At 40.6% G+C, this 27,730-nt stretch overlaps 1 protein-coding gene across 1 annotated transcript in view; it reads left to right on the top strand.

The window, feature by feature from the left end:
* Positions 1 to 8,614, top strand: part of MRPL46 (mitochondrial ribosomal protein L46) — a 41,856-nt gene extending 33,242 nt beyond the window's left edge. The window contains exons 3-4 of the mRNA XM_053717654.1: positions 5,843 to 6,016; positions 8,342 to 8,614. Coding sequence (XP_053573629.1) covers positions 5,843 to 6,016; positions 8,342 to 8,592 — 425 coding nt within the window. The 3' untranslated portion in view covers positions 8,593 to 8,614. The remainder of the gene's footprint in view (positions 1 to 5,842; positions 6,017 to 8,341) is intronic.
* Positions 8,615 to 27,730: the final 19,116 nt, after the last annotated feature.

Here is a 27,730-nt window from a genome sequence, read left to right as displayed (position 1 = left end):
GCTTGAAGAGAACCTTAGTTCCTCTACGCTAGACGACATTACGGACAGGCTTAGAGTCCTTAAACTAGCTAATTCTTTCATTTCGGAGGCCGTAGTACATTTAACCAAACTTACGGCTAAGAACTCAGGATTCGCCATACAGGCACGCAGGGCACTGTGGCTAAAATCCTGGTCAGCTGATGTTACTTCTAAGTCCAAATTACTTAATATACCTTTCAAGGGGCAGTCCTTATTCGGGCCCGGTTTGAAAGAAATTATCGCTGACATTACGGGAGGTAAGGGCCACGCCCTACCTCAAGACAAGGCCAAAGCTAAGGCTAGACAGTCTAATTTTCGTCCCTTTCGGAATTTCAAAACAGGAGCAGCATCAACCTCCACTGCACCAAAACAGGAAGGAGCTGTTGCTCGTTACAGGCAAGGCTGGAAGCCTAACCAGTCCTGGAACAAAAGCAAGCAGGCCAGGAAACCTGCTGCTGCCCCAAAGACAGCATGAACCGAGAGCCCCCGATCCGGGACCGGATCTAGTAGGGGGCAGACTCTCCCTCTTCGCCCAGGCCTGGGCAAGAGATGTTCAGGATCCCTGGGCACTAGAGATCATATCTCAGGGATACCTTCTAGACTTCAAATTATCTCCCCCAAGAGGGAGATTTCATCTGTCAAGGTTGTCAACAAACCAGATAAAGAAAGAAGCGTTTCTACGCTGCGTACAAGATCTGTTAACAATGGGAGTGATCCATCCGGTTCCGTGGTCGGAACAAGGACAAGGGTTCTACTCAAACCTGTTTGTGGTTCCCAAAAAAGAGGGAACTTTCAGGCCAATCTTAGATTTAAAGACTCTAAACAAATTCCTAAGAGTTCCATCGTTCAAAATGGAAACTATTCGGACAATCTTACCCATGATCCAAGAGGGTCAGTACATGACCACAGTGGATTTAAAGGATGCTTACCTTCACATACCGATCCACAAAGATCATCACCGGTATCTAAGGTTTGCCTTCTTAGACAGGCACTACCAGTTTGTAGCTCTTCCATTCGGATTGGCTACGGCTCCAAGAATCTTCACAAAGGTTCTGGGTGCCCTTCTAGCGGTACTAAGACCGCGAGGGATTTCGGTAGCTCCGTACCTAGACGACATTCTAATACAAGCTTCAAGCTTTCAAACTGCCAAGTCTCATACAGAGTTAGTTCTGGCATTTCTAAGGTCGCATGGATGGAAAGTGAACGAAAAGAAGAGTTCTCTCTTTCCTCTCACAAGAGTTCCATTCTTGGGGACTCTTATAGATTCTGTAGAAATGAAGATTTACCTGACAGAAGACAGGTTAACAAAACTTCAAAATGCATGCCGCGTCCTTCATTCCATTCAACACCCGTCAGTAGCTCAATGCATGGAGGTGATCGGCTTAATGGTAGCGGCAATGGACATAGTACCTTTTGCACGCCTACACCTCAGACCGCTGCAATTATGCATGCTAAGTCAGTGGAATGGGGATTACTCAGATTTGTCCCCTGCTCTGAATCTGAATCAAGAGACCAGAAATTCTCTTCTATGGTGGCTTCATCGGCCACACCTGTCCAGGGGGATGCCATTCAGCAGGCCAGACTGGACAATTGTAACAACAGACGCCAGCCTACTAGGTTGGGGCGCTGTCTGGAATTCTCTGAAGGCTCAGGGACTATGGAATCAGGAGGAGAGTCTCCTTCCAATAAACATTCTGGAATTGAGAGCAGTTCTCAATGCCCTTCTGGCTTGGCCCCAGTTAATAACTCGGGGGTTCATCAGGTTTCAGTCGGACAACATCACGACTGTAGCTTACATCAACCATCAGGGAGGGACAAGAAGCTCCCTAGCAATGATGGAAGTATCAAAGATAATTCGCTGGGCAGAGTCTCACTCTTGCCACCTGTCAGCAATCCACATCCCGGGAGTGGAGAACTGGGAGGCGGATTTCTTGAGTCGCCAGACTCTTCATCCGGGGGAGTGGGAACTTCATCCGGAGGTCTTTGCCCAAATACTTCGACGTTGGGGCAAACCAGAGATAGATCTCATGGCGTCTCGCCAGAACGCCAAACTTCCTCGCTACGGGTCCAGATCCAGGGATCCGGGAGCAGTTCTGATAGATGCTTTGACAGCACCTTGGAACTTCAGGATGGCTTATGTGTTTCCACCCTTCCCGCTGCTTCCTCGATTGATTGCCAAAATCAAACAGGAGAGAGCATCAGTAATTCTAATAGCACCTGCTTGGCCACGCAGGACTTGGTATGCAGATCTAGTGGACATGTCATCCTGTCCGCCTTGGTCTCTACCTCTAAGACAGGACCTTCTGATACAGGGTCCATTCAAACATCAAAATCTAACTTCTCTGAAGCTGACTGCTTGGAAATTGAACGCTTGATTTTATCAAAACGTGGTTTTTCTGAGTCGGTTATTGATACCCTGATTCAGGCTAGGAAGCCTGTTACCAGAAGGATTTACCATAAAATATGGCGGAAATACCTATACTGGTGCGAATCCAAAGGTTACTCCTGGAGTAAGGTTAGGATCGCTAGGATATTGTCTTTTCTACAAGAAGGTTTAGAAAAGGGTTTATCAGCTAGTTCATTAAAGGGACAGATTTCAGCTCTGTCCATCTTGTTACACAGACGTCTGTCAGAAAATCCAGACGTCCAGTCCTTTTGTCAGGCTTTAGCTAGGATCAAGCCTGTGTTTAAAGCTGTTGCTCCACCATGGAGTTTAAACTTAGTTCTTAACGTCTTACAGGGTGTTCCGTTTGAACCCCTTCATTCCATTGATATAAAAATGTTATCTTGGAAAGTTCTGTTTTTGATGGCTATTTCCTCGGCTCGAAGAGTCTCTGAGTTATCAGCCTTACATTGTGATTCCCCTTATCTGATTTTTCACTCAGACAAGGTAGTTCTGCGTACTAAACCTGGGTTCTTACCTAAGGTAGTCACTAACAGGAACATCAATCAAGAGATTGTTGTCCCATCCTTGTGTCCAAATCCTTCTTCAAAGAAGGAACGTCTTTTACACAATCTGGATGTAGTTCGTGCCCTCAAGTTCTACTTGCAGGCAACTAAAGATTTTCGCCAAACTTCTTCCTTGTTTGTCGTTTACTCTGGACAGAGGAGAGGTCAAAAAGCTTCTGCTACCTCTCTCTCTTTTTGGCTTCGTAGCATAATACGTTTAGCCTATGAGACTGCTGGACAGCAGCCTCCTGAAAGAATTACAGCTCACTCCACTAGAGCTGTGGCTTCCACTTGGGCCTTTAAGAATGAGGCCTCTGTTGAACAGATTTGCAAGGCTGCAACTTGGTCTTCGCTTCATACTTTTTCCAAATTTTACAAATTTGACACTTTTGCTTCTTCGGAGGCTATTTTTGGGAGAAAGGTTCTTCAGGCAGTGGTTCCTTCTGTATAATGAGCCTGCCTATCCCTCCCGTCATCCGTGTACTTTTGCTTTGGTATTGGTATCCCAGAAGTAATGATGACCCGTGGACTGATCACACATAACAGAAGAAAACATAATTTATGCTTACCTGATAAATTCCTTTCTTCTGTTGTGTGATCAGTCCACGGCCCGCCCTGTTTTAAGGCAGGTAAATATCTTTTAAATTATACTCCAGTCACCACTTCACCCTTGGTTACTCCTTTCTCGTTGATTCTTGGTCGAATGACTGGGACTGACGTAGAGGGGAGGAGCTATATGCAGCTCTGCTGGGTGAATCCTCTTGCATTTCCTGTTGGGGAGGAGTTATATCCCAGAAGTAATGATGACCCGTGGACTGATCACACAACAGAAGAAAGGAATTTATCAGGTAAGCATAAATTATGTTTTCTAATTTACTCCTATTATCAATTTTTCTTCGTTCTCTTGCTATCATTATTTGAAAAAGAAGGCATCTAAGCTTTTTTTTTTGGTTTCAGTACTCTGGACAGCACTTTTTTATTGGTGGATGAATTTATCCACCAATCGGCAAGGACAACCCAGGTTGTTCATCAAAAATGGGCCAGCATCTAAACTTACATTCTTGTATTTCAAATAAAGATACCAAGAGAATGAAGAAAATCTGATAATAGGAGTAAATTAGAAAGTTGCTTAAAATTTCATGCTCAATCTGAATCACAAAGGAAAATTTTTGGGTGCAGTGTCCCTTTAATATATCTGAGAGTCCGAGCTTTTTTACCCATTGAAGACACCGGGGTGACCAGTAGCCTTGCTGTGCCAGTGAGCTGGGACACTTCAAGTTCCCAGTATGTCTGATTTAGCACAATTGGGTGCTGCTCCACTTGTGAGTATTCATTTGGCAATCATATAATTCATCTGTCCATACTATATCACACTAGGAGGCGCCTTTGTTTTGTGATTCTTGTTCACAGTGAAAGTTTCTGCCTTTTAAGAATTTCACTAGAGCTCTTGCAATGCACCTGAGCGAGGAGAGCTTTGGATCATCAGGACCCTTCTGCTTCCTACTGGGAGTGTAATTTCTGCTATGTTTACACATCTTTGTTTTAAGTAGGGATAATGCAGGCAAAATCAGCCATTTCAAATGCCAAAGTAAAGTAAAAGGAGCTGTTTGTTATAAATTGAATACACTCCAGCAGGTACAATGGATTATTGGAAAAAATATATAGGGGAGAAAAATGTAGGGTACACTATCCCTTTTAAAGAATTCTGTGAAAGCAAACCAAAGTTAAGAAAATTTAGTAATGAATGGTTTCACATTCCGATAAGCACTGTTACATACACACACAATGTTTGTTTGTTTTTTTTTTTGTTTTGTTTTTTTTTACTTTTAGGAGTTAGTCCAAATATTTAAAAGCAAAAATTTTTTATAATTTAAGAGAATGTTTACGGTACCAGAAAATATATTTAAGAGAAAAATTTAATTTATGTAGAAAAAAACAAAACTGTGCTGTGTATACAGGTTGCACTGCCATCCTCAGGTCTGTATATGAAGGGCTGACCCTGATTGTCTTCTAACTGGGGTTTAAACACTACTATTGCATATTTTCTCAAATCTTAGGATCCAGGGTTTCCTCCTTGTCCATTGTGTTATGCTTTTGTGCTGTTACATGTATTTTATCTGTGCCATAGGCTGGGTGTAGTGGCATGTGTGTAACCAAATCCACTGGGCATGTCATTGGGTACTGACTTTTACAATGCTATGCTAGTGTTGTTGGCCTCATGCTTCCCCTGGCACTAAACCACAGGTCATGCACACACAATACTACCATGTGCAAGCACTACTGTTGCATTTAGAGTTGTGTGCCTTATTGCTATGTGATTGAGATGTGGATGATACTACTTATGTGAATGGTTTCACTTGTCTCCTGTGTTTGTTTGGAAAGCCATCTTAAAGGACTATTAAACTCAGCATATTCAACAAAGGCATGATAAAAAAATAGAGTAGAATTTTATTTATTTTTTGACACATTTCAAACTTCCATTCATCTTCCCACTGCATCATGTGACAGCCATCAGCCAATCACAAAATGCATATACGTTTATAACTATTGCACATGCTCAGTAGGACATGGTGCCTCATCAAGTGTGCATTTTAAAAAGGTGCACATTTAAATAGTAAAAGTGAATTGGGAAGTTGATTAAAATGATGTTCCATCTGATTCATGAACGTTTAATTTTGACTTTGGTAGCCCTTTAAATGAGGCAATATGGCACCTAACTTTATTGTACTGCGAGCTTGTTAGTTAATAGTATTTGTTGTTTGGGGAATGTTGCCATTATTGTTGAACTTCATTTTAAATTGCATAAGAAATTTATATGAATTTATGTAAAAATGATTAGTAAATTTTATATGCTTTTTCCTTTCATTTATGACAGAAGCAGATAAGAAGACTGACCAATCCTCATTAAACAGGAAACTAGAGAACAACCTTGTACTACTTGTTAAAGAAAAGATTGGCAATGATGAGATCTGGATGTTTCCTCAAATTGAGTGGCAAAGTGGAGAAACTATGAGACAGACTGCAGAACGCGCTTTGTCTACCGTGTCAGGTAATCTTTTCTAGTGATATTAGAACTTCTGCAGAACATTTAAAGAACCATTAAATACAGTAGAATTGAGTAATCAACAAGTACATAATAAAACGGATAATGCAATGGCACTCTCAATTTTAAAGGAGCAGTAGATTTTATTTTTTCTGATGAATTTCAAAATATACTTACATTTTCTGGCACCCTGTATCAAGTGACATCCATATATGTCTACACTGAACTTTTGCACATGCCCAATAGTAGCTGGTGCCTCAGAAAGTGTGTGTACAAAAACACTGCACAATTTGACAATGAAATTATATTAACAATAAAAAGTATGGTTAACACAATTTGTAACAATGTTTTTTTTTTGTTTTTTTTAAATAGTGAACACAAGAATGAAATAAAAAGTGATCCACCGTTTAACACCACTGATTCAAATTAAAATACTTATTTTGTGGTTTTGTAGATGGATAGCACAAAATAATATCTTCAGCTGTTATCCCAAAGGTATCCTCAAAAGTAAGAAAAAACAGATCTCATAGCATGACGCTGTAAATGAAGATATCAATCGAATGGAATCAATGGAATACTCGCATCTTCTAGACCGAAAATCCAGCTCTGAGAGCATTACAATAAACCCACCGGCAAGATGCAGGATCAGATGCTTTCAATAATTTACTAAAATGTAATAAATAATTTATTGAAATGTAATAAAATACAAAGGTTATAAGGTCACTCGGGGGTATAGCTCACCAATATAAGGGAGCAGTCAGTTCAGAGACCTGTTTCCATATAGTCTGTTTACCCACTGTCTTAAGCCCCCTTTAGTTCCGGTATCAGATCCTCACCCTTCTGCATGACCAACCTTTAATATCTCTTATTTTATATGGACTTGTGCTATCGATCTACAAAATAAGTATTTTAATTTGAATCAGTGGTGGTATATGCTGGTTCAATGAAATTATATTGGAAAGTCTTTTAAAACTGCATTTTCTATCTAAATCATGTTTAATTTTAATAGTGTCAGATTGAGTCCATATATATATAAAAAAAAATTAGAATAGTTCCCTATATAGGTCATTTTCAGGTAATAAACACAAATGGCATTGTAAGGTAGTGTGGATAGTTTTAAAAACCATATATCTGCTTTAAAGTGAATGTAAAGTTAAGGCTAATTGATAAAGTCAAACGATTAGAAGTTAAAAAATGAATGACACTTTCATTCATGAAATAGTATATACATTTCTTCAGAGATATTTAAAATGAAACACTATACGTTTAAGAGCTGAAGCTCCGGTCGCCATTTTCAGCAATTGATTGATTGATAGATGACTCATCTGCGGTCAACTAATCGTTGTTTCCCCCAGGCCGTGACGTTTGTGCAAAGGGGCTGAACGCCCTGAGGGGGGGGGGAACAACGATTAGTTGATTGCAGATGAGTAATCTGTCAATCAATTGCTGAAAATGGCGACCGGAGCTTCAGTTTTTAAACGTATAGAGTTTCATTTTAAATAACTCTGAAGATAATTATATACTAACTATTTCATGAATGAAAGTGTCATTCATTTTTTAACTTCTATCGTTTTACTTTATCAATTAGCCTTAACTTTGCATTAACTTTAATTCCATTAAAAGGTTCTTTGTAAATTATCTTTATTTCAGCAGATTTGCACTGATTTGGTTTCATCATTTCCTCAAGTATTGTCTATATATATATATATATATATATATATATATATATATATATATATATATATATATATATAATGTGCAATGAAACTATATTGCAATATAGTTGCATTATTTATTTGGCCCCCTTTTCATGTATTTAACCCTTTAGAAATATTTTTTTTTTTTTTTTTAATCTTTTGGACTTGAAATGCACTCTGCTGACTTCTCAATGCTAACTATGCTACTTATATGTATCTAATTGGGTTTTATCAGACAACTACAAAACAATGTACTTTATACTAACTTTATGAGCGTTGCTTGCCTTGTCTGCAGACTAAAGCCCAGATTGGACCCTACAAATAAGGCAAATTTGTGGTTGGCTATAGTCTAGCTATTGAAAAATAATTGCATCACTTGTTTGTTTGAAAAACATTACTTTCGTCTGTTTTGTTATTAAATCTATAGCAACACAACAGGAATATATAGTAATTACAATGTGTTTACTGTCTCTTTTTAATATAAAATATTTAGTTTCAGGCACACAACAAAACTCTGTTAAATTCCTTTGAAAACAAAGAAAAATATTTCCTTGCATATATTTTTAATTTGTTGGTATTTATTATTACAAAAAAAATTTATATTTTTTTAAATATTTTTTTTTTAATTTTACAGACAATCAAATTCAAGCCCATTTCTTAGGGAATGCTCCATGTGGATTTTTCAAGTACAAATTTCCCAAGGCTTTGCGAAATGAGGACTCTTTGGGAGCCAAAGTATTTTTCTTTAAAGCATTACTTAAAGGTAATGAACTTACACCAAAAAATATAAAAGGCGACTATGTGTGGGTTAGTAAAGAAGAGTTGAAAGACTATTTAAAACCTGCATACCTAGCTGAAGTGAACAGATTTGTAATAGAATTGTAATAAATGTATTCCTGTACATGTATATGTGTATTCCGTGTCTTTTGTTAATAAAAATCATTTTATAAATGGGCCAAAAATGGGTATCATATTATTTATGCATGAATGTCCAATTTAAGACCAGGTTCTTGAGCGAGTTTTATGCAGTGTCTAAAACATGCAACTTGCTAGATATCTTGAAACGAAATTTCTTACCAGAAATAAGTTTCACAATAGTTTTAGCGTAATTAATGTTGTTTTTGTATGGCTTTTTGACCTTGCACATACTCCTATTTGAACAAACACAATTGTTTATTTAATTAAACTTTTATAACTTAGTGTATATTTTTACACTAAGAAAAAAGTTTAGAAAAAACATGACCATCTGAATAGATGTTCATGATTGTCATTAAAATTATATTAAACAGTATGACATTGTAAAATATTGAAAAATGTTTGTGTAGTTTCAAAAAAACTTTGCAATATACTTTCATTATTTATTTTGTCTTCCTTTCCTGTAAATTATCTCAAAAAACAATTTTTTCTAAATCCCTATGAGTTTCTATAATGTTATGACTGCCACCATGTTTGATCTTAAGTTTTCCCAGTTATCTCACTCTCCTGCTGAGGATAATTAGAGTAGATATAAAATGGGCAATAAAATAGACTACCCAAACAAGACGATGTGGAATTTATCAAGCTGCAGGCAGACAAGTTCTCAAGAAGATAACCTGTCTGCCTGCAGTTGCACTTGCAATGAAGCATAACTTGGCAAATTTTAAGATTGTCCAAGAGTTCTCTTGTGCAATCTCGTCGTCCATGGTGAACGCAACCAATTGCTCAACAGCAGGGTCTGTCAGTTACCCATAACAAGCGAATTTTAGGTGATTTTTTTGCCGACGTCTGAGGTGGTAGAGAAGAAAAAAAGCAAGAACTATTTAAATCTGCAGGTTGGCTCGCTCACGCCAGCCTGCACCACATGGTCTCAGAAGCTGAAAATGCAGCTTGATCAGTTTTCCCTTTAGTGTCCTTTTGTATTGGCAGAATATATTTAAATCCTAAGAGGTCTGCAAAAAAAAGTGAAAGTCTGCTGCTAATAGTTTTCCGCATGCATTGCCAATACGAACGTGGGAAACTGGAGGTTGCATCTTTATCACAAATGAAGCCCAAGTGACTTAGAAAGATATTAACTCAAAATTATATTCACTATATATTTGCAATGCACTTACTTGAAAGCTGAAGTTTTTCCTTCTCAGAGAAGCTGAATTTATTTCTCTTGTAAGGTGTATCCAGTCCACGGATCATCCATTACTTGTGGGATATTCTCATTCCCAACAGGAAGTTGCAAGAGGACACCCACAGCAGAGCTGTTATATAGCTCCTCCCCTAACTGCCATATCCAGTCATTCTCTTGCAACTCTCAACACGCATGGAGGTAGTAAGAGAGTGGTGAAATATAGTTAGTTTTTTTATCTTCAATCAAAAGTTTATTATTTTAAATGGTACCGGAGTTGTACTATTTTATCCCAGGCAGTAAATAGAAGAAGAATCTGCCTGAGTTTTCTATGATCTTAGCAGGTTGTAACTAAGATCCATTGCTGTTCTCACATATGTCTGAGGAGAGAGGTAACTTCAGCGGGAGAATGGCATGCAGGTTACTCTGCTATGAGGTATGTGCAGTTACAATTTTTTCTAGAAATGGAAAATGCTAGAAAATGCTGCTGATACCGGATTAATGTAAGTTAAGCCTGAATACAGTGATTTAATAGCGACTGGTATCATGCTTACTCTCAGGGGTAATACCCTTATAAAATTGCAATATAAAACGTTTGCTGGCATGTTTAATCGTTTCTATATGTGCTTTGGTGATAAAACTTTATTGGGGCCTAGTTTTTTCCACATGGCTGGCTTAAATTTTGCCTAGAAACAGTTTCCTGAGGCTTTCCACTGTTGTAGTATGAGTTGGAGGGGCCTATTTTAGCGCTTTTTTGCGCAGTTAAAATTACAGACCGAGACATCCAGCTTCCCTCAGAAGTCCCCTGAATGCTATAGGACATCTCTAAAGGGCTCAAAGGCTTTCCAAAGTCGTTTATTGGGGAAGGTAGGGCCACAGTAGAGTGGCAGTTTGTTGTGATTGTTAAAAAACGTCTATCGTTTTTTTTTATCCGTTTTTTGAACTAAGGGGTTAATCATCCATTTGCAAGTGGGTGCAATGCTCTGTTAGCTTATTACATACACTGTAAAAATGTTGTTTGATTTACTGCCTTTTTTTCACTGTTTTTCAAATTGACAAAATTTGTTTCTCTTAAAGGCACAGTACCGTTTTTTATATTTGCTTGTTAACTTGATTTAAAGTGTTTTCCAAGCTTGCTAGTCTCATTGCTGGTCTGTACAAACATGTCTGATATAGAGGAAACTCCTTGTTTATTATGTTTAAAAGCCATGGTGGAACCCCCTCTTAGAATGTGTACCAAATGTACTGATTTCACTTTAAGAAATAAAGATCATATTTTGTCTTTAAAAAATTTATCACCAGAGGAATCTGACGAGGGGGAAGTTATGCCGACTAACTCTCCCCACGTGTCAGATCCTTTGACTCCTGCTCAAGGGACTCACGCTCAAATGGCGTCAAGTACATTTAGGGCGCCCATAGCGATTACTTTACAAGACATGGCGGCAGTCATGGATAATACACTGTCAGCGGTATTAGCCAGACTACCTGAATTTAGAGGTAAGCGAGATAGCTCTGGGTTAGACAAAATGCAGAGCATACTGACTCTTTAAGAACCATGTCTGATACTGCCTCACAATATGCAGAAGCTGAGGAAGGAGAGCTTCAGTCTGTGGGTGATGTGTCTGACTCGGGAAAATTGCCTGATTCTGATATTTCTACATTTAAATTTAAGCTTGAACACCTCCGCATTTTGCTCAGGGAGGTTTTAGCTGCTCTGAATGACTGTGATACAATTGCAGTGCCAGAGAAATTGCGTAGACTGGATAAATAATATGCAGTGCCGGTGTGTACTGATGTTTTTCCAATACCTAAAAGGTTTACAGAAATTATTAATAAGGAATAGGATAGACCAGGTGTGCCGTTCTCTCCCCTTCCTATTTTTAGAAAAATGTTTCTAATAGACGCCACCACACGGGACTTATGGCAGACAGTCCCTAAGGTGGAGGGAGCAGTTTCTACCCTAGCAAAGCGTACTACTATCCCTGTCGAGGACAGTTGTGCTTTTTTAGATCCAATGGATAAAAAATTAGGTTACCTTAAGAAAATGTTTATTCAACAAGGTTTTATCCTACAGCCCCTTGCATGCATTGCTCCTGTCACTGCTGCTGCGGCGTTCTGGTTTGAGTCTCTGGAAGAGGCTTTACAGGTAGCGACTCCATTGGATGACATACTTGGCAAGCTTAGAGCACTTAAGCTAGCCAATTCTTTTGTTTCTGATGCCATTGTTCATTTGACTAAACTAACGGCTAAGAATTCTGGTTTTGCTATACAGGCGCGCAGGGCGCTATGGCTTAAATCATGGTCAGCTGACGTGACTTCAAAATCTAAGCTACTTAACATTCCCTTCAAGGGGCAGACCCTATTCGGGCCTGGTTTGAAGGAGATTATTGCTGATATCACTGGAGGAAAAGGTCATGCCCTTCCTCAGGACAGGTCCAAATCAAGGGCCAAACAGTCAAATTTCTTTCATGTAATTAGCAAGAGTCCATGAGCTAGTGACATATGGGATATACATTCCTACCAGGAGGGGCAAAGTTTCCCAAACCTCAAAATGCCTATAAATACACCCCTCACCACACCCACAAATCAGTTTTACAAACTTTGCCTCCTATGGAGGTGGTGAAGTAAGTTTGTGCTAGATTCTACGTTGATATGCGCTCCGCAGCAGGTTGGAGCCCGGTTTTCCTCTCAGCGTGCAGTGAATGTCAGAGGGATGTGAGGAGAGTATTGCCTATTTGAATGCAGTGATCTCCTTCTACGGGGTCTATTTCATAGGTTCTCTGTTATCGGTCGTAGAGATTCATCTCTTACCTCCCTTTTCAGATCGACGATATACTCTTATATATACCATTTCCTCTAATGATTCTCGTTTCAGTACTGGTTTGGCTTTCTACTACATGTAGATGAGTGTCCTGGGGTAAGTAAGTCTTATTTTCTGTGACACTCTAAGCTATGGTTGGGCACTTTTATATAAAGTTCTAAATATATGTATTCAAACATTTATTTGCCTTGACTCAGGATGTTCAACATTCCTTATTTCAGACAGACAGTTTCATATTTGGGATAATGCATATGAATAAATCATTTTTTCTTACCTTAAAAATTTGACTTTTCCCTGTGGGCTGTTAGGCTCGCGGGGGCTGAAAATGCTTCATTTTATTGCGTCATTCTTGGCGCGGACTTTTTTGGCGCAAATTTTTTTTCTGTTTCCGGCGTCATACGTGTCGCCGGAAGTTGCGTCATTTTTGACGTTTTTTTGCGCCAAAGGTGTTGGCGTTCCAGATGTGGCGTCATTTTGGCGCCAAAAACATTTTAGGCGTCAAATAATGTGGGCGGCTTTTTTGGCGCTAAAAAAATATGGGCGTCACTATTGTCTCCACATTATTTAAGTCTCATTATTTTATGCTTCTGGTTGCTAGAAGCTTGTTCTATGGCATTTTTTTTCCCATTCCTGAAACTGTCATTTAAGGAATTTGATCAATTTTGCTTTATATGTTGTTTTCTTCTGTTAAGTGTGATCAGTCCACGGGTCATCATTACTTCTGGGATATTACTCCTCCCCAACAGGAAGTGCAAGAGGATTCACCCAGCAGAGCTGCATATAGCTCCTCCCCTCTACGTCACTCCCAGTCATTCTCTTGCACCCAACGACTAGATAGGATGTGTGAGAGGACTATGGTGATTATACTTAGTTTTATATCTTCAATCAAAAGTTTGTTATTTTAAAATAGCACCGGAGTGTGTTATTACCTCTCTGGCAGAGTTTGAAGAAGAATCTACCAGAGTTTTTGCTATGATTTTAGCCGGAGTAGTTAAGATCATATTGCTGTTTCTCGGCCATCTGAGGAGAGGTAAACTTCAGATCAGGGGACAGCGGGCAGATGAATCTGCATAGAGGTATGTAGCAGCTTTTATTTTCTGACAATGGAATTGATGAGAAAATCCTGCCATACCGATATAATGTCATGTATGTATACTTTTACTTCAGTATTCTGGGGAATGGTACTTCACTAGAATTATACTGTAAGAATTACATAAAGCTGTTTACTAACTAGAAATTATGTTTAACGTTTTTGCTGGAATGTAAAATCGTTTTAATTTGCTGAGGTACTGAGTGAATAAATGTTTGGGCACTATTTTTCCACTTGGCAGTTGCTTAATCTTTTTTCTGACAGTTTCTGTTCTCTCTCACTGCTGTGTGTGAGGGGGAGGGGCCGTTTTTTTGGCGCTTTTGCTACGCATCAAATATTTCAGTCAGTAGCTCATTGTATTTCCTACATGATCCGGTTCATCTCTACAGAGCTCAGGGGTCTTCAAAACTTATTTTGAGGGAGGTAATTTCTCTCAGCAGAGCTGTGAGAATTATAGTTGACTGAAATAAAAAACGTTTATTCTGTAATTTGTTTCCTGCTTTCAGAATTTGTTATCTTTGCTAATGGGATTAAACCTTTGCTAAAGTTGTGTTGTTTACACTATAACTGTTTTCAATTTATTAATTTTCAACTGTCATAGATCTTCTGTGCTTCTTAAAGGCACAGTACGTTTTTAATATTATTCTAATTGAATTGTATTCCAAGTTGCAAGTTTATTTGCTAGTGTGTTAAACATGTCTGATTCAGAGGATGATACCTGTGTCATTTGTTGCAATGCCAAAGTGGAGCCCAATAGAAATTTATGTACTAACTGTATTGATGCTACTTTAAATAAAAGTCAATCTGTACAAATTGAACAAATTTCACCAAACAACGAGGGGAGAGTTATGCCGACTAACTCGCCTCACGTGTCAGTACCTGCATCTCCCGATCGGGAGGTGCGTGATATTGTAGCGCCGGGTACATCTGGGCGGCCATTACAAATCACATTACAGGATATGGCTACTGTTATGACTGAAGTTTTGGCTAAATTACCAGAACTAAGAGGTAAGCGTGATCACTCTGGGGTGAGAACAGAGTGCGCTGATAATATTAGGGCCATGTCAGACACTGCGTCACAGGTGGCAAAACATGAGGACGGAGAACTTCATTCTGTGGGTGACGGTTCTGATCCAAACAGACTGGATTCAGATATTTCAAATTTTAAATTTAAACTGGAAAACCTCCGTGTATTACTAGGGGAGGTGTTAGCGGCTCTGAATGATTGTAACACAGTTGCAATACCAGAGAAACTGTGTAGGTTGGATAAATATTTTGCGGTACCGGCGAGTACTGAGGTTTTTCCTATACCTAAGAGACTTACTGAAATTGTTACTAAGGAGTGGGATAGACCCGGTGTGCCGTTCTCACCCCCTCCGATATTTAGAAAGATGTTTCCAATAGACGCCACCACACGGGACTTATGGCAAACGGTCCCTAAGGTGGAGGGAGCAGTTTCTACTTTAGCTAAGCGTACCACTATCCCGGTGGAGGATAGCTGTGCTTTTTCAGATCCAATGGATAAAAAGTTAGAGGGTTACCTTAAGAAAATGTTTGTTCAACAAGGTTTTATATTGCAACCCCTTGCATGCATTGCGCCGATCACGGCTGCAGCGGCATTCTGGATTGAGTCTCTGGAAGAGAACATTAGTTCAGCTACTCTGGACGACATTACGGACAGGCTTAGAGTCCTTAAACTAGCTAATTCATTCATTTCGGAGGCCGTAGTACATCTTACTAAACTTACGGCGAAGAATTCAGGATTCGCCATTCAGGCACGCAGGGCGCTGTGGCTAAAATCCTGGTCAGCTGATGTTACTTCTAAGTCTAAATTGCTTAATATACCTTTCAAAGGGCAGACCTTATTCGGGCCCGGGTTGAAAGAGATTATCGCTGACATTACAGGAGGTAAAGGCCATGCCCTGCCTCAGGACAAAGCTAAGACTAGACAGTCTAATTTTCGTTCCTTTCGTAATTTCAAAGCTGGAGCAGCATCAACTTCCTCTGCACCAAGACAGGAAGGAGCTGTTGCTCGCTACAGACAAGGCTGGAAACCTAACCAGTCCTGGAACAAGGGCAAGCAGACCAGGAAACCTGCTGCTGCCCCTAAAACAGCATGAATTGAGGGCCCCCGATCCGGGATCGGATCTAGTGGGGGGCAGACTTTCTCTCTTCGCCCAGGCTTGGGCAAGAGATGTCCAGGATCCCTGGGCGCTAGAGATAATATCTCAGGGATACCTTCTGGACTTCAAATACTCTCCTCCAAGAGAGAGATTTCATCTGTCAAGGTTGTCAACAATCCAGACAAAGAAAGAGGCGTTTCTACGCTGCGTACAAGAGCTCTTGTTAATGGGAGTAATCCATCCTGTTCCACGATCGGAACAGGGACAGGGGTTTTACTCAAATCTGTTTGTGGTTCCCAAAAAAGAGGGAACTTTCAGACCAATCCTGGACTTAAAGATCCTAAACAAATTCCTAAGAGTTCCATCGTTCAAGATGGAGACTATTCGGACAATTTTACCCATGATCCAAGAGGGTCAGTACATGACCACTGTAGATTTAAAAGATGCCTACCTTCACATACCGATTCACAAAGATCATTACCGGTACCTAAGGTTTGCCTTCCTAGACAGGCATTACCAGTTTGTGGCTCTTCCATTCGGATTGGCTACAGCTCCAAGAATCTTCACAAAGGTTCTGGGTGCTCTTCTGGCGGTACTAAGACCGCGAGGAATCTCGGTAGCTCCATACCTAGACGACATTCTGCTTCAAGCTTTCAAACTGCCAAGTCTCATACAGAGTTAGTACTGGCATTTCTAAGGTCACATGGATGGAAGGTGAACGAAAAGAAAAGTTCACTCGTTCCACTCACAAGAGTTCCCTTCCTGGGGACTCTTATAGATTCTGTAGAAATGAAGATTTACCTGACAGAGGACAGGCTAACAAGACTTCTAAGTGCTTGCCGCACCCTTCATTCCATTCAACACCCGTCAGTGGCTCAATGCATGGAGGTAATCGGCTTAATGGTAGCGGCAATGGACATAGTACCCTTTGCACGCTTACACCTCAGACCACTGCAACTGTGCATGCTAAGTCAGTGGAATGGGGATTACTCAGACTTATCCCCTTCTCTGAATCTGGATCAAGAGACCAGAAATTCTCTTCTATGGTGGCTTTCTCGGCCACATCTGTCCAGGGGGATGCCATTCAGCAGACCAGACTGGACAATTGTAACAACAGACGCCAGCCTTCTAGGTTGGGGTGCCGTCTGGAATTCTCTGAAGGCTCAGGGACAATGGAGTCAGGAGGAGAGTCTCCTGCCAATAAACATTCTGGAATTGAGAGCAGTTCTCAATGCCCTCCTGGCTTGGCCCCAGTTGACAACTCGGGGGTTCATCAGGTTTCAGTCGGACAACATCACGACTGTAGCTTACATCAACCATCAGGGAGGGACAAGAAGCTCCCTAGCTATGATGGAAGTATCAAAGATAATTCGCTGGGCAGAGTCTCACTCTTGCCACCTGTCAGCAATCCACATCCCGGGAGTGGAGAACTGGGAGGCGGATTTCTTAAGTCGTCAGACTTTTCATCCGGGGGAGTGGGAACTCCATCCGGAGGTCTTTGCCCAAATACTTGGACGTTGGGGCAAACCAGAGATAGATCTCATGGCGTCTCGACAGAACGCCAAGCTTCCTCGTTACGGGTCCAGATCCAGGGATCCAGGAGCAGTCCTGATAGATGCCCTGACAGCACCTTGGGACTTCAGGATGGCTTACGTGTTTCCACCCTTCCCGATGCTTCCTCGATTGATTGCCAGAATCAAACAAGAGAGAGCATCAGTGATTCTAATAGCTCCTGCGTGGCCACGCAGGACTTGGTATGCAGACCTGGTGGACATGTCATCCTGTCCACCTTGGTCTCTACCTCTGAAACGGGACCTTCTGATACAGGGTCCCTTCAAACATCAAAATCTAACTTCTCTGAAGCTGACTGCTTGGAAATTGAACGCTTGATTTTATCAAGACGTGGGTTTTCTGAGTCAGTTATTGATACCTTAATACAGGCTAGGAAACCTGTTACCAGAAATACCTATATTGGTGTGAATCCAAAGGTTACTCTTGGAGTAAGGTTAGGATTCCTAGGATATTGTCTTTTCTACAAGAAGGTTTAGAAAAGGGTTTATCTGCTAGTTCATTAAAGGGACAGATCTCAGCTCTGTCCATTCTGTTACACAAACGTCTGTCAGAAGTTCCTGACGTCCAGGCTTTTTGTCAGGCTTTGGTCAGGATTAAGCCTGTGTTTAAAACTGTTGCTCCACCATGGAGTTTAAACCTTGTTCTTAATGTTTTACAGGGCGTTCCGTTTGAACCCCTTCATTCCATTGATATAAAGTTGTTATCTTGGAAAGTTCTATTTTTAATGGCTTTTTTCCTCGGCTCGAAGAGTCTCTGAATTATCAGCCTTACATTGTGATTCTCCTTATTTGATTTTTCATTCGGATAAGGTAGTTCTGCGTACTAAACCTGGGTTCTTACCTAAGGTAGTTACTAACAGGAATATCAATCAAGAGATTGTTGTTCCTTCCTTGTGCCCAAATCCTTCTTCAAAGAAGGAACGTCTACTGCACAACCTGGATGTAGTCCGTGCTCTGAAATTTTACTTACAGGCAACTAAGGAATTTCGACAAACGTCTTCTCTGTTTGTCGTTTACTCTGGGCAGAGGAGAGGTCAAAAAGCTTCTGCTACCTCTTTCTTTTTGGCTTCGTAGCATAATTCGTTTAGCTTATGAGACTGCTGGACAGCAGCCTCCTGAAAGAATTACAGCTCATTCTACTAGAGCTGTGGCTTCCACTTGGGCCTTCAAGAATGAGGCCTCTGTTGAGCAGATTTGCAAGGCTGCAACTTGGTCTTCGCTTCATACTTTTTCCAAATTTTACAAATTTGACACTTTTGCTTCATCGGAGGCTATTTTTGGGAGAAAGGTTCTTCAGGCAGTGGTTCCTTCTGTATAAAGAGCCTGCCTATCCCTCCCGTCATCCGTGTACTTTTGCTTTGGTATTAGTATCCCAGAAGTAATGATGACCCGTGGACTGATCACACTACAGAAGAAAGGAATTTATCAGGTAAGCATAAATTATGTTTTTTCTATTACATATTGCAAGATGTCCCACGTTGAAACTGAGTCAGAAGATACTTCTGGAATATCCCTGCCTGGTGCTGGAGCTACCAAAGCTAAGTGTATCTGCTGTAAACTTTTGGTATCTGTTCCTCCAGCTGTTGTTTGTACTGTTTGTCATGACAAACTTGCTAATGCAGTTTATATTTCCTTTAGTACTGTTACATTACCTGTTGCTGTTCCGTCAACATCTAATACTCAGAGTGTTCCTGATAACATAAGAGATTTTGTTTCTAAATCCATTAAGAAGGCTATGTCTGTTATTCTTCCTTCTAGTAAACGTAAAAAGTCTTTTAAAACTTCTCATTTTTCAGATGAATTTTTAAATGAACATCATCATTCTGATACTGATATTGGTTCTTCTGATTCAGAGGATTCTGTCTCAGAGGTTGATGCTGATAAATCTTCATATTTATTTAAAATGGAATTTATTCGTTCTTTACTTAAAGAAGTCCTAATTGCATTAGAAATTGAGGATTTTAGTCCTCTTGATTCTAAATCTAAACGTTTAGATAAGGTTTTTAAATCTCCTGTAGTTATTCCAGAAGTTTTTCCTGTCCCTGGTGCTATTTCTGAAGTAATTTCCAGGGAATGGAATAATTTGGGTAATTCTTTTACTCTTTCTAAACGTTTTAAGCAATTATATCCTGTGCCATCTGACAGATTAGAATTTTGGGACAAAATCCCTAAGGTTGATGGGGCTGTCTCTACTCTTGCTAAGCGTACTACTATTCCTACGGCAGATGGTACTTCCTTTAAGGATCCTTTAGATAGGAAAATTGAATCCTTTCTAAGAAAAGCTTATTTGTGTTCAGGTAATCTTCTTAGACCTGCTATATCTTTAGCGGATGTTGCTGCAGCTTCAACCTTTTGGTTAGAAGCTTTAGCGCAACAAGTAACAGATCATAATTCTCATAGCATTATTATTCTTCTACAACATGCTAATAATTTTATTTGTGATGCCATCTTTGATATCATTAGAGTTGATGTCAGGTATATGTCTCTAGCTATTTTAGCTAGAAGAGCTTTATGGCTTAAAACTTGGAATGCTGATATGTCTTCTAAGTCTACTCTGCTTTCCCTTTCTTTCCAGGGTAATAAATTATTTGGTTCTCAGTTGGATTCTATTATCTCAACTGTTACTGGAGGGAAAGGAACTTTTTTACCACAGGATAAAAAATCTAGAGGTAAATTTAGGTCTAATAATCGTTTTCGTTCCTTTCGTCACAACAAGGAACAAAAGCCTGATCCTTCATCCTCAGGAGCGGTATCAGTTTGGAAACCATCTCCAGTCTGGAATAAATCCAAGCCTTTTAGAAAACCAAAGCCAGCTCCCAAGTCCACATGAAGGTGCGGCCCTCATTCCAGCTCAGCTGGTAGGGGGCAGGTTACGTTTTTTCAAAGAAATTTGGTTCAATTCTGTTCACAATCTCTGGATTCAGAACATCGTTTCAAAAGGGTACAGAATTGACTTCAAGATAAGGCCTCCTGCAAAGAGATTTTTTCTTTCCCGTGTCCCAGTAAACCTAGCGAAGGCTCAAGCATTTCTGAAATGTGTTTCAGACCTAGAGTTGGCTGGAGTAATTATACCAGTTCCAGTTCTGGAACAGGGGCTGGGGTTTTATTCAAATCTCTTCATTGTACCAAAGAAGGAGAATTCCTTCAGACCAGTTCTGGATCTTAAAATATTGAATCGTTATGTAAGGATACCAACATTCAAAATGGTAACTATAAGGACTATCCTGCCTTTTGTTCAGCAAGGGCATTATATGTCCACAATAGATTTACAGGATGCATATCTACCAAAAAGTTCATTGATTCCTCAGACAAGGGTAACCTTTTTAGGTTTTCAGATAGATTCAGTGTCCATGACTCTGTCTTTGACAGACAAGAGACGTCTAAAGTTGATATCAGCTTGTCGAAACCTTCAGTCACAATCATTCCCTTCGGTAGCTTTATGCATCGAAATTCTAGGTCTTATGACTGCAGCATCGGACGCGATCCCCTTTGCTCGTTTTCACATATTATATAAACATAATATATATAAACAGGTATTTGTAGAGCGCCAACAGATTCCGCAGCGCTATAAACATAGGCGGTATACAAGATAACATTTATAGGGATCAAATGGGTAGAGGGCCCTGCCGAGAGTTGCGCTGCTGTAGTCGGCTCTTATGAAGGTGATTTACAAACAGCTGGGCTCATAGGCTTACATTCTAAGGGGTTCAAGGGGATGCTTAGGAGCTGGGCCATTTCTGGTCCAGAATCTGGGTAGCACTAGCTGGTTGGTGGCTACATTTAGACACAAATCAGAAAGTGCTACCCAGGTCTGAACCATAAATGGCCCTGCTCCCATGCTTACATTCTTGCTTTTTCAAATAAAGATACCAAGAGAACAAAGAAAAAAAATAGTAAACTAGAAAGTTGCTTAAAATTGCCTGCTCTATCTGAATCATGAAAGTTTAATTTTTGATAGACTATTGCTTTAAGGCTATTTAGCATTATAAAAACTATGTTGCCCCTGAAATGACACATGGCCCCTCAGGACTGCTAAACCAGCAGAGGTGTCATTTTATAGACTGACACTCCATTTCTAAATATTTAACTAATACATGAATAATAAACATTCTGTCAAACAAAAGATTGCCAAGTTTTACTTTCACATGCGACCTCTTCAGCTCTGTATGCTGAACCAGTGGTGCAGGGATTACACAAAGATATCTCAATTAATATCTTTAACACCGATTGTACGACACTCTCTGATGTGGTGGACAGATCACCATTGTTTAGTTCAGGGGGCTTCTTTTGTTCTTCCGACCTGGACTGTAATTTCAACAGATGCAAGTCTGACAGGTTGGGGAGCTGTTTGGGGGTCTCTGACAGCACAAGGGGTTTGGGAATCTCAGGAGGTGACATTACCGATCAATATTTTGGAACTCCGTGCAATTTTCAGAGCTCTTCAGTCATGGCCTCTTCTAAAGAGAGAATCGTTCTTTTGTTTTCAGACAGACAATGTCACAACTGTGGCATACATCAATCATCAAGGAGGGACTCACAGTCCTCTGGCTATGAAGGAAGTATCTCGAATTCTGGTATGGGCGGAATCCAGCTCCTGTCTAGTTTCTGCGGTTCATATCCCAGGTATAGACAATTGGGAAGCGGATTATCTCAGCCGCCAAACGTTACATCCGGGCGAATGGTCTCTTCACCCAGAGGTATTTCTTCAGATTGTTCAAATGTGGGGACTTCCAGAAATAGATCTGATGGCCTCTCATCTAAACAAGAAACTTCCCAGGTATCTGTCCAGATCCAGGGATCCTCAAGCGGAAGCAGTGGATGCATTGTCACTTCCTTGGAAGTATCATCCTGCCTATATCTTTCCGCCTCTAGTTCTTCTTCCAAGAGTAATCTCCAAGATTCTGAAGGAATGCTCGTTTGTTCTGCTGGTAGCTCCAGCATGGCCTCACAGGTTTTGGTCTGCCGATCTTGTCCGGATGGCCTCTTGCCAACCGTGGACTCTTCCGTTAAGACCAGACCTTTTGTCGCAAGGTCCTTTTTTCCATCAGGATCTCAAATCCTTAAATTTAAAGGTATGGAGATTGAACGCTTGATTCTTAGTCAAAGAGGTTTCTCTGACTCTGTGATTAATACTATGTTACAGGCTCGTAAATCTGTATCTAGGGAGATATATTATAGAGTCTGGAAGACTTATATTTCTTGGTGTCTTTCTCATCATTTTTCCTGGCATTCTTTTAGAATTCCGAGAATTTTACAATTTCTTCAGGATGGTTTGGATAAAGGTTTGTCTGCAAGTTCCTTGAAAGGACAAATCTCTGCTCTTTCTGTTCTTTTTCACAGAAAGATTGCTAATCTTCCTCATATTCATTGTTTTGTACAAGCTTTGGTTCGTATAAAACCTGTCATTAAGTCAATTTCTCCTCCTTGGAGTTTGAATTTGGTTCTGGGGGCTCTTCAAGCTCCTCCGTTTGAACTTATGCATTCATTAGACATCAAATTACTTTCTTGGAAAGTTTTGTTCCTTTTGGCTATCTCTTCTGCCAGACGAGTTTCTGAATTATCTGCTCTTTCTTGTGAGTCTCCTTTTCTGATTTTTCATCAGGATAAGGCGGTGTTGCAAACTTCTTTTAAATTTTTACCTAAGGTTGTGAATTCTAACAACATTAGTAGAGAAATTGTGGTTCCTTCATTCTGTCCTAATCCTAAGAATTCTAAGGAGAGATCATTGCATTCTTTGGATGTAGTTAGAGCTTTGAAATATTATGTTGAATCTACTAAGAATTTCCGAAAGACTTCTAGTCTGTTATCTTTTCCGGTTCTAGGAAAGGTCAGAAGGCCTCTGCCATTTCTTTGGCATCTTGGTTGAAATCTTTAATTCATCATGCTTATGTTGAGTCGGGTAAAATTCCGCCTCAAAGGATTACAGCTCATTCTACTAGGTCAGTTTCTACTTCCTGGGCGTTTAGGAATGAGGCTTCGGTTGATCAGATTTGCAAAGCAGCAACTTGGGCTTCTCTGCATACTTTTACTAAATTCTACCATTTTGATGTATTTTCTTCTTCTGAAGCTGTTTTTGGTAGAAAAGTACTTCAGGCAGCTGTTTCAGTTTGAATCTTCTGCTTATCATTTCAACTTTATTTTGGGTGTGGATTATTTTTCAGCGGAATTGGCTCTCTTTATTTCATCCCTCCCTCTCTAGTGACTCTTGCGTGGAAAGATCCACATATTGGGTAGTCATTATCCCATACGTCACTAGCTCATGGACTCTTGCTAATTACATGAAAGAAAACATAATTTATGTAAGAACTTACCTGATAAATTCATTTCTTTCATATTAGCAAGAGTCCATGAGGCCCACCCTTTTTTGTGGTGGTTATGATTTTTTGTATAAAGCACAATTATTCCAATTCCTTATTTTTTATGCTTTCGCACTTTTTTTCTTATCACCCCACTTCTTTGCTATTCGTTAAACTGATTTGTGGGTGTGGTGAGGGGTGTATTTATAGGCATTTTGAGGTTTGGGAAACTTTGCCCCTCCTGGTAGGAATGTATATCCCATACGTCACTAGCTCATGGACTCTTGCTAATATGAAAGAAATGAATTTATCAGGTAAGTTCTTACATAAATTATGTTTTTCGTGCCTTTCGAAACTTCAAGGCAGGTGCGGCATCAACTTCCTCGAATGCAAAACAAGAGGGAACTTTTGCTCAGTCCAAGACGGTCTGGAGACCAAATCAGACCTGGAACAAAGTTAAGCAGGCCAAAAAGCCTGCTGCTGCCTCTAAGACAGCATGAAGGAACGGCCCCCTATCCGGTAACGGATCTAGTAGGGGGCAGACTTTCACTCTTCGCCCAGGCATGGGCAAGAGATGTCCAGGATCCCTGGGCGTTGGAAATTATATCCCAGGGATATCTTCTGGACTTCAAGGCTTCCCCCCCAAAAGGGAGATTTCACCTTTCACAATTGTCTGCAAACCTGATAAAGAGAGAGGCATTCTTCCACTGTGTACGAGACCTCCTAGTTTATGGGAGTGATCCATCCAGTTCCAAAGGAGGAACTGGGACAGGGTTTTTACTCAAATCTATTTGTGGTTCCCAAAAAAGAGGGAACCTTCAGACCAATTTTGTATCTAAAGATCTTAAACAAATTCCTCAGAGTTCCATCATTCAAAATGGAAACTATTTGTACCATCCTACCTATGATCCAGGAGGGTCAATATATGACTACAGTGGATTTAAAGGATGCTTATCTTCACATTCAGATACACAAAGATCATCATCGGTTTCTCAGGTTTGCCTTTCTAGACAGGCATTACCAGTTTGTTTCTCTTCCCTTTGGGTTAGCTACAGCCCCAAGAATTTTTATGAAGGTTCTGGGGTCGCTTCTGGCGGTCCTAAGGCCGCGGGGCATAGCAGTGGCCCCTTATTTAGACGACATCCTGATACAGGCGTCAATCTTCCAAATTGCCAAGTCTCATACGGACGTAGTACTGGGATTTCTGAGATCACATGGGTGGAAAGTGAACAAGGAAAAGAGTTCTCTATCCCCACTCACAAGAGTTTCCTTCCTAGGGACTCTGATAGATTCTGTAGAAATGAAAATTTACCTGACGGAGTCCAGGTTATCAAAGCTTCTAAATTCCTGCCGTTTTCTTCATTCCATTCCGCGCCCTTCGGTGGCTCAGTGCATGGAAGTAATCGACTTAATGGTAGCGGCAATGGACATAGTGCCGTTTGCACGCCTACATCTCAGACCGCTGCAACTATGCATGCTCAGTCAGTGGAATGGGGATTACACAGATTTGTCCCCTCTACTAAATCTGGATCAAGAGACCAGAGATTCTCTTCTCTGGTGGCTATCTCGGGTCCATCTGTCCAAAGGTATGACCTTTCACAGGCCAGATTGGACAATTGTAACAACAGATGCCAGCCTTCTCGGTTGGGGTGCAGTCTGGAACTCCCTGAAGGCTCAGGGATCGTGGACTCAGGAGGAGACACTCCTTCCAATAAATATTCTGGAACTGAGAGCAATATTCAATGCTCTTCAGGCTTGGCCTCAGTTAGCAACTCTGAGGTACATCAGATTTCAGTCGGACAACGTCACGACTGTGGCTTACATCAACCATCAAGGGGGAACAAGAAGTTCCCTAGCGATGTTAGAAGTCTCAAGGATAATTTGATGGGCAGAGACTCACTCTTGCCACCTATCGGCTATCCATATCCCAGGTGTAGAGAACTGGGAGGTGGATTTTCTAAGTCATCACTTTTCATCTGGGGGAGTGGGAACTCCATCCGGAGGTGTTTGCACAATTGATTCATCGTTGGGGCAAACCAGAACTGGATCTCATGGCGTCTCGCCAGAACGCCAAGCTTCCTTGTTACGGATCCAGGTCCAGGGATCCCATGGCGACGCTGATAGATGCTCTAGCAGCGCCCTGGTCTTTCAACCTGGCTTATGTGTTTCCACCGTTTCCTCTGCTCCCTCGACTGATTGCTAAGATCAAGCAGGAGAGAGCATCAGTGATTTTGATAGCGCCTGCGTGGCCACGCAGGACCTGGTATGCAGATCTAGTGGACATGTCATCCTTTCCACCATGGACTCTGCCTCTGAGACAGGACCTTCTACTTCAGGGTCCTTTCAACCATCCAAATCTAATTTCTCTGAGACTGACTGCCTGGAGATTGAACGCTTGATTTTATCAAAGCGTGGCTTCTCCGAGTCAGTCATTGATACCTTAATACAGGCACAAAAGCCTGTCACCAGGAAAATTTACCATAAGATCTTTATTATTATTATTGGTGTGAATCCAAGGGTTACTCATGGAGTAAGGTCAGGATTCCCAGGATATTATCCTTTTTTCAAGAAGGTTTGGAAAAAGGATTGTCAGCCAGTTCCTTAAAGGGACAGATTTCTGCTCTGTCTATTCTTTTGCACAAGTGTCTGGCAGATGTTCCAGACATTCAGGCATTTTGTCAGGCTTTAGTTAGAATCAAGCCTGTGTTTAAACCTGTTGCTCCACCATGGAGCTTAAATTTGGTTCTTAAGGTTCTTCAAGGAGTTCCGTTTGAACTTCTTCATTCCATAGATATCAAGCTTTTATCTTGGAAAGTTATTTTTTTGGTAGCTATTTCCTCGGCTCGTAGAGTCTCCGAATTATCTGCCTTACAATGTGATTCTCCTTATCTGATTTTCCATACGGATAAGGTAGTCCTGTGTACCAAACCTGGGTTTTTACCTAAGGTGGTATCTAACAAGAATATCAATCAAGAGATTGTTGTTCCATCCTTGTGTCCTAATCCTTCTTCAAAGAAGGAACGTCTATTACACAATCTGGACGTGGTTCGTGCTTTAAAGTTTTACTTACAAGCTACTAAAGATTTTTGTCAAACATCTGCTTTGTTTGTTGTCTACTCTGGACAGAGGAGAGGTCAAAAGGCTTCGGCTACCTCTCTTTCGTTTTGTCTAAGAAGCATAATCCGCTTAGCCTATGAGACTGCTGGACAGCAGCCTCCTGAAAGGATTACAGCTCATTCTACTAGATCTGTGGCTTCCACTTGGGCCTTTAAAAATGAGGCTTCTGTTGAACAGATTTGCAAGGCGGCGACTTGGTCTTCGCTTCATACTTTTTCAAAATTCTACAAATTTGATACTTTTGCTTCTTGGTGTGAAAGGTTTTTACAGACAGTGGTACCTTCCGTTTAAGTACCTGCCTTGTCCCTCCCTTCATCCGTGTACTTTAGCTTTGGTATTGGTATCCCACAAGTAATGGATGATCCGTGGACTGGATACACCTTACAAGAGAAAAGACAATTTATGCTTACCTGATAAATTTATTTCTCTTGTGGTGTATCCAGTCCACGGCCCGCCCTGTCATTTTAAGGCAGGTAATTTTTTCATTTAATCTAGTCACCACTGCACCCTATGGTTTCTCCTTTCTCTGCGTGTTTTCGGTCGAATGACTGGATATGGCAGTTAGGGGAGGAGCTATATAACAGCTCTGCTGTGGGTGTCCTCTTGCAACTTCCTGTTGGGAATGAGAATATCCCACAAGTAATGGATGATCCGTGGACTGGATACACCACAAGAGAAATAAATTTATCAGGTAAGCATAAATTGTGTTTTTATCAAATTCAGAAACTTTGATCCTCCTTCATGCAGTGGTTGCTTCATCAGGGTAGGAGCTCATATCATATCTGCCCATAAATGTTCTCCAGAAAAGATAAACATTCAAGGCTTTTCAATTAGTGTGTACATGGATTGTAAAACACATTTAATTATCAAAGGAAATATTTTACTTTTATAATGCAGTGATTAATCTCTG

This window comes from Bombina bombina, chromosome 6, assembly GCF_027579735.1.
Source record: "Bombina bombina isolate aBomBom1 chromosome 6, aBomBom1.pri, whole genome shotgun sequence".
Lineage (NCBI taxonomy): Eukaryota > Metazoa > Chordata > Amphibia > Anura > Bombinatoridae > Bombina > Bombina bombina.
The sequence above is the reverse complement of the archived record's forward strand: the minus strand, read 5'-3'. Positions and strand labels throughout refer to the sequence as shown.